Genomic DNA, 12715 nt, shown 5'->3' with positions numbered 1-12715 from the left:
CCATTTAACAAGGATTCTCACACCTCAGAGTTTTAGTTAAAAGGCCATTTAACAAGGATTCTCACACCCCTAGATATAGATTCATTTATAAATAGATAATTATTATAGATCCAAAGGTTGAAGGCGATTTTTACAGCAGTATCTTGGGACTGTTGTAGACAAAATAAATAAAAGCAGTACATTTCTGACAGAAATTTTAAGATTAATTTCAGAAATTTATCTAAGAAAGTTTGAAATATTTGACTTATAGAATTCTTTTAAAAGTAAAAAAAACATTAATTTTTGAAACTCAAAAATTTTCAAGTCATTTTCTATAAAATTTCTGAAATTACTCAACATTTCTGTTTCTTCTCACAAAGTTTTGAGTTTTCAACTCAGAAATGTAAAAAGTTTTCTAGAAAATTCCTGAGATTAATCTCAAAATTTCTGATTTTTTTCTTGAAAGTTTCTGACTTTTGGAGCTCTAATATTTCCAAGTTTTTTTTCAAGAAAATGTCTTAGGTTAATCTCAAAATTTCAGAGTTTCATTCACAAATTTTTCAGAAATTTCAAAGTTAATATCTAGAAATCTTATGAAATCAGTCAAATTTGTTTTTTTATTTTAAAATTTCTGACATCTAGAAATTGCTTTATGCAGAAAATGTCATAGATTAATCTCTAAATGGATTAGATTATGCATCTTTACTCTTTTTAAAGAAAAGCGTCAAGTTTTCAGTGACTTTTGGGCTTGATTTAACAAATTTATTTTTGGAATACATTTTGAAGTTAATCAACTTCAGTAAAGTAAAAGTCTTTACATTTTCAATTGTAAGGAAATTTTAGAGGTTATAATTCTTCCGTTCTTTCCCTGGGATTACTTTTGTATCATTTTTGAATTGCAGTTGAGGGCCGCACAAAAGCAGTGGAAGGGCTACAAATGGCCCTCGCACCGCATGTTGGACACCCCTGGTTTATAATGTTCACCGGATCGATGATCTCAACTTCAGGTTCAAACTGAGGGCTTCATTTAATCCACAGAGGCTCAGATGACGCTTAATTTACGACGTTATTCTGTCAGGGTTTTTACTCTGAGAACAAGAAAAGGTTTTCTTTAAAATAAAAAAATGTAAAATCTTTCCGACAGCTGTGAAGAAGTAAAGAGGCCCGTTTGTCCCTTTCAGGCATCGCTTTGTAAGGGAAACGCTGGGCGACAATGTTCCAGCGTATTTACATCCTCAATCTAACGGATTCGCTCTTATCTCCTCAAAGCAAAGGGAGAGCCGGCTGTCAGAATCTCACATTTACAGAAAGGAAACTGTTTGTTTCTGTTGTTCAGAGCTCCAGCAAATCGAATAATCACTTCCATTTGCTCCACTTTTCTGTTTTTCTATCCTAGCATGAAAATGATTTGATTGGGAGAAAATAGAACCTGTTGTGAATGCTCCTAACTAATTCTGAGATATGTGCTTCTCCGGCCGTCTTTGATGCGTCATTATTGGGATTCGAGGTGTTTTTTTAATTGTCATTTCAGCTCTTAAAGCCTCTTTGTTTTTGGATTAATTCCTGCTCGTTAAAAGTGAAAGTATTAACAGCTCCAAAGATGCAACAACCTCCATTTTTAAGGTAAATAAATAATAACAAAAACATTTTAAACAAAGCTTTAGCTAAGCTATTTATGGCGTTTCAATCTGGAAATCAGGTTTTCCTTTTTCTACTTACTGGTTTCAGAGAAATGCAGCTTTTTCCATTCTAATTAGAACTTTGTACTTTATTAATCAGTTTTAGTCATTTTTGCTGAACTTTTTCAGGTATGAAACTTTTTCAGGTATAAAACGGAGACGTTTAATATCGACTACAAGTCGGCTTTTACTGACTGTTTGAAGGAATCTAATCTAATTTATACTTCAGCTGGTGTAAGATTATAATTTTATAATTAACAAGAGTTAAATATACAACATTAACACAAATATTACCTCCTACTAGAGGACATTTATTATTTAGAAAACGTTCGATTTATGGTAACAATACATTTAAGCTAATATAATCTGAAAACCCTCAAAATGTACTTATGTCAGATTTTGCTAATTTCTCACCTTTTATTCAACAAAGAACATCAATAAATAAAAATAAACTCAGTTACTGTGATAGGTGTGTTAAATAAGTCTGTTTATCACCATTTGTCATTCATTGGTCCCCCAAATGTTCGTGGATTGTATTCACAGATTTTTCTGAAAATTAAGATGCAGTGCAGTGATTGGCTGGCGTTGGCAAACCAGCCAATCCAGCAGCTGCATTCCATTTTGCTTGTTGCTGATTGGCTGAATCCCTAAGAGCAGAGATGAGGAAGACTGTAGCTGTTAGCTTCTGCGTTAGCGCCACAACAGTTTTTGCATTTTTTTTACATGTTTGACCAAAAAAATCCAACTAAATTGTTACCAAGTATTTTTTATCCATTTCCTAGTAAAAATTATCTTAGTAAAGTTAAAATTAGACAAAACTAATAAGTAACTTTTAAGCAAGATATATAGGAGCTTGATTTAAGTGAATAATTCCTTAATATTGAAGAAAAAGTTCTGGTTCCAGTTGGATATTATTTCACTTCTAATTAGGGAAAAATGTCTTGTTTTTCGTCAATGTTAAAGAATTATTTACTTAAAACAAGATCCTATATATAGTTACTTATAAGTTACTTTGTTTTATTTCAAGTGCATCAATATATTTATACTAGAAACTGGACCAAATGTACTTGGTAGGATTTTATGTTTTAAAGTTTACATTGGCTGTTTTTCTCCTGATTTCACCGACTAAACAAGTTAAAGTTGTTTTACATGTTTGATGAAGATGATGAAGCCATTTAATGTGCTGTACTGGTGCAGAGTTACCAGATAACTTTCTAATTAAGTAAATGTATGTCTGTGTTTAAGAAAGAGGTTTTAAATCAGTTCAGCTGTTTTTTTATTGGATCGGACGACGCTAATGTTCGGATATCGGTATCAGAAGTGAAAAAAGTGGATCGGTGCGTCTCTAGTTGTGAAAGTTCAAAAGGTCTGAATATGTTTGATATGCAACAACATCCCCAAAAACCCAGTTTGGCCCTTTTACTGGGTTCTGAATGGGCCGTTTTCAGCCAGATTAACCTGATTAGCCAAACCGTTTGAAAATTGCTCCCTTCCTAATAGGCTGCACAATAATTAGCCGTATGAATATGCATGAGCGGTTTCTGCGGCTGGTTATGGAGCGTCCCTCATTATGTCTGAGCTCATGTTTCAATAGGCGGCTGAAAGGAAAAGCCCCGCTGTCCTTGAAATCTACCCTTTGGAAAGCCTCGCCTAAACGCCGCCGAACAAAGGTGCTGCTGCGTTTTGTCAGAGGAGACATGGTGGCTTAGTTAAAACAAAGAGCTGAACTAAGAGGGTTTCATGATATTTATGTTATTTAACACCTTTTTTTCCCTCACCACCTTCTGTTTGTAATAATAAAAAAAATAATTAATGAGCGCAGCTTTTGTGGGAAGTGTTTTTTATCAGATTGAGCGTCTCCGCCCCGCGTCAGCGCGCTTCCTCCAGGCTACGGCGCAGAGTTTAGGCTAACTCTCCCTTTATTTATCACTGAATGAACTTATATTGTATCTCAGTATGACTCACATTAAATGTTCGCCTATTAATTTTGAAATGGATTTTTGAAACGGGTGCTAAGCTTTTATCAAATGCCTGGGAATCTCATTTGGATTATTGTATTTCATTAATTACTTGATAGACAAAGCGTACTTTTCAATGTAGATTTGTGTGCTGTTTAATTAATTAGCATGTTTTCTCTTTTAATTAAAGCATTTTTTTAAATTAAAGCCCACAGCAAAACACATATATAATTTGTTTGTAATTAGGCCTTAATTGGTGGTAGTGGAAGCTTAGCACCCTCGGTTTCTTTTTTTATGATTGCCATTTTATTGCCAGTCACTCATTAATTAAACTGTTTTTTTTTCTAATTAGCTTATAAAACTGTTGATGGCATATTATTCTAAGTGTGAGTTCAAAGCTCGCTAATAAGCCTCCCTCCTCAGAAGGGGGAGATAATGAAACGGCACAAAGCGGGGAAACTTTTGGAGATTTTTTTGTTGTCTATTCCCTGAAGATGACATGACAAGGAATCAGATTAACAGAAAGGAAGTGGAGTTACGCTCTCAGTCCCAGAGTGGCTCCTTTTTCTTTTCTTTTTTTTTTTTTTTTGTCGTGTAATTCTGTTTGTTAAAGTGAAGGCAAGATTACAAAAGCCTCCCCCAAAGAGGAACGATAAAGTTCGGTGGGAATACAGCAACACAGAGGTGACTGATTCAGGATCTGACGGTGACATTTTGTGAAATTAAGTTTTCAGGAGAATCTGTTTCTGTTTATCTGCTGCTGCAGAAACTAGTGAGTTCAAATTAATAGCAAGTTATTATTGTTGAATTTTACTGGACGATGAATTGTCCCAGAAGTTACCGCGATAACCGATAATATTGCTGATTTGAGACCAATAATGCAATGGTAATAATGTAAGAACACATTTAAATTTAAATGAACATTTAACTCTGGAACTGGAAAACATTTTAAATATCCAAAATAAACAAACAAAGCAACAAATAAAATGAATTATGACGTCTGTAAACAAAATTGTCCTTTAATAAAAGGTAAAGGTGAGACCAAACAAACTGAAAACTTTTATCATCCAGTTTTTGGTAGAAAGAGAGAAAAACAATAAATGATGCAAATTGAAATGATTGATATTGTTTTTTTTATCATTCAATTAATTGATTTATTGCTTAATGTGACAGGCTAACAGGTGATTGTTTCTATTTTATTTATTTTTTATTCACCAAGAATAATAAAATCATCTACATGATAAAAATAAATTAATAATGACGATTCTGTAAAGTGTTAGCATTAATGCGCTAACAAACACGCTAGTCCAGCGCTAGCGGCAGAAATGACTCGTGGTTTTTTTGCCGAAGGAAAAACAATCTTTCAACTGACACCGTCACATTTCATGAAAAAGGACGTTGCACTCAGTGGTTTTTGGTGCAGCGCCCCCACAGGCCAGGAGGGGAACAGGCCTTTCAGAGGGTTTGTGTGAAAGTGAACCGCAGCAGCTGAAAACGTAACAAATGTTGCAGCTTTAGTCGCCCAATCTCTACTGGACTATCAGGTGTGAAAACGATTCCAACATCCCAACCTTACTCTGCAACCCGATCTGGGTGGTATCGATTGACCTCTTGGCCTTTTGACCCCCATCGTTGTTCCTGAAACACTGAAGCTTTTCAGCTAAAGACACTTTTTTCTTCTTCTTCTCCTTCTTCCCTCCATTCATCCTCACTCCAAAGAAATCACCCTGAAATAGCAGCAGGCTGCCTAATCTGATATTCATTCCTCTCTTATATAGCCCTGCTTTCCCAAAGTTGACTAAGGCCACATTATTTAGGCATTAAGGTGGTGTGATAAAGGAATTAGGCTGGTCATTAATCGTTTACACGTCAAATGCAGCGGAGCAGCTCGGGGAGGTGATTTAGCGAGGCAAAGCCATATAGCCTCTGCTAATCCACCTCTCACACGTTTTAATTGGAAGAGGCTTCCTGGATAGGAAATTTATGAATGGGTTTAAGGCCATTTCTTCCTTAAAGCCATCATTTATTTCATATTGTTAATAGGAGCTTTAACACTTCATCCACACGGAGACGCATTTTTTCCTGCGGTTCCGCTATTGTCTTTGTGCATTTTTAATTGGCACATAATGACGCAATAAAGTGTTAGACTCTGTCTCTTCTACATTTAAGCAGCGTCATTTCTTTGTGGCTCCATGTTTGAGTCCTCACTTGGATCTCCATGGCGACCCGAACAGAAAACAGTGTTGACTTAACCCTCCTAGTGGCCTTAAGCCGCCGCTGCAGCGCCGCCATTGTGCATTGTTTTGGTTTTGTTTTTTTTCTTCAAATCTTCTAAAGGTCAGATAATTAATCCTCTGAATAAACCTCTTTTTTTTTTTTAAGGAGAGGCCGCACCGGAGAGAAAGAGAAACGGCAGTGATGGACAATTAATTGTATGTAAATATGTGATGGAGTGGGAAGAATTGCCGTTTAGGAGCCACGTAAACAAAGAGCGCAGGAGGTTTCCTGTCTCTTCCTGCTTTGTACTTCCAGTGCGATTTCTCACCAGCCTCTGATGTGAAAGGATTTGGCACTAAGATGCACACAGGAGGAGGAGGAAGAGGGAGAAGAGGGAGGATAAAAAAAAGGAAAAAAAAATCCTGAAAAGTGGATCAAAAAAGTAAATGAAAAATAATGTCATATTACTGAAAATATGAGAGGCTAATTTGTGCCGACTTTTTGCTAATTTCGTTCTCGGCGCAGAAAGAGGAGCCGTCACCTGCTCGGCGCCGCGGCGCTGACAGTGCCAGTGATCCATGAAATAAGCTGCCGCTGGCTTTGTTCAGATAAGAATGAACAAATCTGCACAATGTACTGCTCTCCGAATCTCATTTTCATACTTGCATGCAGGCTAAAAGAAATAAGCTGTTTGCAGGCTTGATTAATCAGACATTTGAGGGCTTTTTTTTGTCTCTTTGATCTGCTCTGTCTCCTAGGTAACTTGGTTGACATTAATGTTGAGCCGCAGTAAAGACAATCAGGCAGTGTAGACTAAAACTGATAAAATTAAAGACCTTTAATGCTTTAAATATAGCAGAGGGTATGCTGGGAATTTGAAGGGAAGTGGGGGGTTTAGCTTTGATGCAGGAATGTAGCAGGAGGCGTTTTCCAGACCTGCAGGAGAGCTGGTTAATGTGGGTAATCCTGTGTAAAAACGCTGCGCGCAAATCTGCAAATAAAACCGTTTAGCATCACTTCTGTTCGATTTGCAGCCGAAATGGGCAAACATCTGCCCATTTTTCACTTTATTCTTATTTTTTTCCAGTTAAAGTGAATCATTTTGAGTCTTTGTTGTGTTTTTTTAATGCTTCAGCTGTTCTAAAATCTATGAATTATATTTTAAAAAGTTAGTTGTAAAACGAGGAAGTTGCCATGTAAATAATGAAAGACTGACAAGATGGAAACGCATTTAAAACGCCTTTATTTTGCATTACAACTGGAATAATATGACGAAGCATCAGCTGGTAAATTCAATCATGTCGTCACATTGTAGGAAAAAAATTAATTATTAAGAAATATTTAAAAATATGGCAAACAAAAATGTTAAGTAAAAATAAAAAAGATAAAAATGCAGTATTATATTGAATATCACAATTAATTGGAATATTATGAGAAAAATTGTTTTTGGAAACACAAAAATTATTATAAAAAATTTAAATATGACAAGAAAAATGTCAGGAAGACGTAGAAGTAAAATTAAAAAACAAATATTACATTGAATATCACAATTAATTACAAAATTATGAGAAAAAAATACCAAATGTTTATTGAAAAGAGTGAGAACAACAAATAAAAGGAAATTTAATTATAAAAAAATAATAAAATACAACAGAAAAATGTCAGTAAGACGTAAAAATAAAAATAAAAAGGATTGAAAAACTAATATTACATTAAATATCACAATGAATTGCATCATTATGGGAAATCTATAGTGGCTCAGATTTTTATCTATATTTTTAATTTTATTTCTTAAAATTCACATTTATATATTTTCTAAAAAAGTTTATTTTTTTCCACATAAAGTGGCAATAAATCCATTAATGCAATCAGCCAAACAGGAAGAGACGCCAGGCGACCAAATTTGGTCACAGCATGTGAAAATCAGCCAAACTGCCATTTTTTACAGTCATTTGTTTGTTTGTATTTGCTCCAGTAATCCTCCCGTCGTAGTTGTAGTTTATCAGCGTTTCCTTTCTAAATTAAGCCGATTTGACCCGTTTAACCCCGACGTTCCCCCATCAGGACGTTTTATCCGTAAATCTGCTGCAGACAGTGGAGCCGTCGTCCTCATGGAGGAGAAAAACACGATTCTGGGAGTTTAAACGTATAAAATGGCAGAGAAGTGCAGAACTGTCGCAGCCTGTGTGCTCCAGGTTATTCAGACGCGTTCAGAAATCTTGCAGTGACTGTATAGATGAATGCCTGCAGGGCCCAGCCGCAGCCCAGCACTAGCAGCCAGCCGAAGCCCTTATCTTAAATCCAAGCAAAGTACCATTAATCTTTTTGAAAGACCTTTATGGCTTTTAATGTATCCCAAATTAGAACATTTTACACCCTTGGTTCCTGAAATATGGTGATAAAAAGCCTTTAGAGTTTAATTTTTCCTGCCTGCTCGCTCTGACCTGCTTAATCCCAGCATGCATTAAGAGATATTTTAGTTTCAGTCTTTCTAATAAAGTTTATCCCACTTAATTATAATTGAAACATTTTTTTTCCAGCAGGTCTTTTTTTTTCCACAGTGGTGGCACATTTCTTCATTACCTTAAGACTTTCTCTCCCCGCTGATTGTGCTCTGAATATTACAGAGAATTACCCGAAGGTTCGGTGAAATTGTTCCAAGTTGTTTATCAAAGTTCGCCTTTGCTCGAATAATAAACCTATCTCAGGAGTGAAAGCAGCGGCAGGATTTTTCCCCTTTGTTTCGGGGCTTCTGTGTGTCTGGGGTTACTGGGATTACTGCGCTTCACAATGCGCGCATGTCTTCCCTGGGATTTCAATGTTTGCCTCTTGCAGTCACGGTCATTCTCTTCATCGTCTGATTTCTGCTTCGCTCCAAACACACAAAGTCGCAGACAAAAAAAAAAAAGAAAAAAAGAAATGCCATTACGACTCTGGTGAAAAATCTGCAGAATGGTGGAGATTGTCTCTAATTATGGATTGTAGTTTTATTACATCATTTATCCTTGATTGATTTGGTTTGGATCTGAGTCTGAAAATATGAAAGTGGCTGTTTTTGTTTCTGGTGACGATTAAGATTATTACAGTTAACTAAAACTAACAAGATAAACGAAATGGAGAAAACATTTTAACTGAAATAAATAAAAACAATAACTTTTTTTGAAAGTTATTGTTGGAGAGTGAAATCCTGCCCCCTGCTGGAGGGCAAAAAAACTCCCACCTGACGATGACTAGCATTGGATTTAGCTGTCAAGTTATCAACATAACGCGCTAAATCTTGAATGTACACCTGATATAAGAAAGAAAAAGGGACGCAGTGCTTTGCTACTTATTGTCAACACTAGATAACAAAGTCAGGAAAAAGTTTTAACTGAGAAAAACAGTAGCGAGGGAGAGGGAAGCTAAGCTATGCTAGCTTGACTTTGACAATCGTAACATGTAGGTGTGCTGCAGAATTCAATGCGTTCAGTTAAAAAATAAAAAATTCGACCTAAACACCAACTCTGACAGATCATCAGTAGAGCAGCTGGTTAACTTAGCTAATTAGCACCTCTGTGTTAGCTTAGCTAGTAGCAGCGGCGGCTAATCTCCCACAGCGAACACTTTTTAATAATCGCAAAATAAACATCAAACCTAAAAACATGAAACTGTAACAGCCTGAATGTTCTTTGCGTGGGAAACGTTTGGGTGTTTTTCGGTTCTGAAACATGAAGTGGCGTTGTTGTTGGTTGCTACGGCAGCGACTCTGTGTGTAGCGTAGCCGGCAGACAGCGAGAAATGAGTGGTTTTGAGTTTTTCTGAATCATTTTTCCCTTTGCTTTGCTGCACTAAATAAATAACGGCAGCTAAAAGAATCACGTTTTTGCTTTCCAGTGTTGTGCGCATGCCCAAAATTTGCTGATGTAAATAATAATATGCAAAGTGTTTGTATCATGTATTTATAAAACTAAAACGTACTGAAATTCTAGATATAATATCTTTAATTTTCAAGTATGAAAAACTGAAAACTACTACTGGAACTAATAAAAACTAAAACAAAACAATATTTAACTACAAGTAACTAAAAAAAACAGCAAACACTCTAAAAACTACTTAACACTAACTTAGACAAAGTAAAAAGTTTTCTGCTCCACGTGGATGTAAACGGCTTTTTACATTTAGTTTAGTTTAACTGAACTTAATCATATAATTAACATGTTTTACTGACTAACTTAATTTAAATAACATCCATTGGTTTGTTAAATTATTTCTCATTTTTCGACAGACAAACACAAAGTAATGGTGAAGTTAAATGGCTTTCTTTTTATTTTTATGTCAGTTTATTTATACAACAACCGATTCACCAGACGTCAACAAACCGAACCGTCCCGGTGTTCAAACGGGCCGATCCGGTTCTGTTCATTAGCTGGAAACGTCGCCAGTCGGCCTCCCGTCTTCTTCAAATCCAATGAAACTGGTGTCAAACGTTTGTCCTCATTTTAAAGATGTTAGTAAAATGTTTCCAGAGGTCAGCAGAGGTAGATACGGCGTTTTCAAGGTTTGGAGGGTCCTGGATTCCTGTATAAAGTCCTGGAAAGTCTTGATATTCAGTGCAGTTTTATAATAAAATACAATTTAGTGTTTGATTAAAAGCCGACTTTCGGAAAATGTTATTTACAGTTAAAACCACATATTTAACTGCAATAAAAACACAGATATACATATTTCTCTCTGTCTGGAGATGCATCTCTTTTTTTTGTCAGTTATAATAATCAAATCATCATTTGTTATATTTTAGTTAATATTGTCGCTCCTGCTGTAGATTGTAGAATACTGTAATAAATTACTAATTTTTATTTGTTTTGTTTTTAACTCCAAAGCCTGGTGCTGGAAAAGTTTGAAAACCTTGAAAATACTTCAAAAGTGATTTGTAAACTTTTCCAAAATAGAATTCAAAGCTGATTCCGTGACTCTAACTCTCCTCATGTCGTCCAGTTGAGGGGTAATTTTGCTATAAAAGGAAACAGACTAATTTCCGTTTTCTTCTGTCCGTCTGTGAAAAGATGGCCGTGCAAATCGCTCAGGCTGCGGATTGCCGTGACTTTGTGCATCGCAAACAGGAAGAGGAAGCGTTGAGGGCAGCGAGGAAGAGGAAGAGGCAGATCGCCTGGGGGTGAGACGTCCGCCTCGTGTCTCTGTGTTTGTGTCCGCCGTCACGCCCCTCCCGCGGGTGGCGCTCTGGGTGAAAACGGGCGGCGGAGCCACTTCTGTGGGTTTTTGACGCTTTTTTTTGTTTTTGTTTTGCAGGTTTGAGGCGAAGCAACGATGGGAAACCAAAAGCAATATGGGCTTCATGTGATGAAAATGGAGGAAGAGGAGTTAATTTGATTAAAAAAGTGTTTTTTTATTCCTTTTCATTCTTCTTGTACGTTTTGAAGGCATTGCAGCAGCTGAATGTGAGGGGGAAATGTCAGGCAGTCGGCTGAGAGAAAACCAATCCAGAGTGAAGCAGAGAGAGGAAAATAATGAAGAAGCATTCAAATTAATTCCCAAGGCGCCCACTGGTGTCTGCATTGTGTTATTTTTCATTACATTTCAGTGATTTCAGCCTTTTTTCCCTTCCCTCCCCTTCAAATTAAATCTGGTGTACATTACTGGATGATGCGTTTATTTATTGCTGTAAAGTGGGTTAATCATGAAGGCGCTTCTTTCTTCTGCGCAGGAAGAGAAAGGGAAGATTAGAGCGCTAATGCAATGTACAGGATAATGTGCGATCGGATTTGGGAGCAGAAAATGAAATTTGGCTGCTGTAAACAGTTTGGAGCGGTCGCAAACTGCAAGTTTGAAACAGAGACTCTGCTGCTGGCGCCAGCTCAGCTGGGAGACGAGTCTTTGTCTCTGCGCCCGAAACAAGAGGCACACGCGTTCGCTTTTTTTTCCTGAAGCCTACACTTGCTGCTCATTGTGCGCTGAGCTCCTCTGCAGCGTCTCTTCAACATAAAGATACAAATTCCAGGTTCTGCAGCTTTGATCTGCAGCGGAAACGCGCTGAAGGCTTCATTCAGGAAGTCTTAAGTCCAAACTACAACAACGTATTGGAGACAAATATGGAGAACATTGTTGCCAAAAAAAACCTCAGAAATTTTCTAGAAAAAAATGAAAAATTTCTAGAAAAAAACCCTCAACTTTTAGGTTAACCTCAGATTTTTTTTTTGAAAAAAACTTTTTCTCCAATTGAAAGTTTCAAAACTTTCAATTTTTGAAAAATGTTAACTTTTGAAATAAAATTAAAAATTATCTAAAAAAAAAAATCTGAGAGTTTCAGTATTTCTGTGCTTTTTCTAGATAATTTTCCATTTTTGGAGCTCTGAAAATTAATTGTTTTTTCTAGAAAATTTATTTATTTATTTATTTTGCTATTTTATTGCAATTTTTTGACTCTTCAAAATGAGAAATTTAAGATTTTTTTTCTAGAAAATTCCTGAGATTTACCTCAAAAGTTTTTTGTTTTGTCAAGCAAATTTCCGCTTTTGTAGATCAAATATTTCCTCATATCTAGAAAATGTTTGAGATCTCAAAACCTTTTGAGAAAATTCTCAAATTAGTTTTCAAGATTTATTTTGTGCTAATTTTCCATCTTAGGGATGTCAGATTTTTTTTTTTCTAGAAAATTTATGAGAATTTTAAAATGTCCTTGACTATTTTCTTGCCAATATTTGACTTTTCAAGCTTCTAAGTTTCAGAGTTTTTCTAGAAAATTTCAGAAATTAATCTAAAAATTGCTGACATTTTTGGTGGAAATGTAACTTTATTTTTCTCCATGTCCTCAGTCCCTCATATGCCTTCATACCAAGCAGCATGCAGAAAAGAAAACAGAAATAATTCCTTTATTTGTAATGATGG

General features: G+C 35.9%; 1 protein-coding gene across 1 annotated transcript in view; it reads left to right on the top strand.

Moving 5' to 3' along the window:
• fam204a (family with sequence similarity 204 member A) overlaps positions 1-11471 on the top strand; it is a 19870-nt gene extending 8399 nt beyond the window's left edge. The window contains exons 6-7 of the mRNA XM_008430039.2: positions 10876-10985; positions 11120-11471. Of these exons, the coding sequence (XP_008428261.1) occupies positions 10876-10985; positions 11120-11171 (162 nt within the window). The 3' untranslated portion in view covers positions 11172-11471. The remainder of the gene's footprint in view (positions 1-10875; positions 10986-11119) is intronic.
• Positions 11472-12715: the final 1244 nt, after the last annotated feature.

The sequence above is a fragment of the Poecilia reticulata genome, linkage group LG15 (assembly GCF_000633615.1).
Source record: "Poecilia reticulata strain Guanapo linkage group LG15, Guppy_female_1.0+MT, whole genome shotgun sequence".
NCBI classification, from domain to species: domain Eukaryota; kingdom Metazoa; phylum Chordata; class Actinopteri; order Cyprinodontiformes; family Poeciliidae; genus Poecilia; species Poecilia reticulata.
The sequence above is the reverse complement of the archived record's forward strand: the minus strand, read 5'-3'. Positions and strand labels throughout refer to the sequence as shown.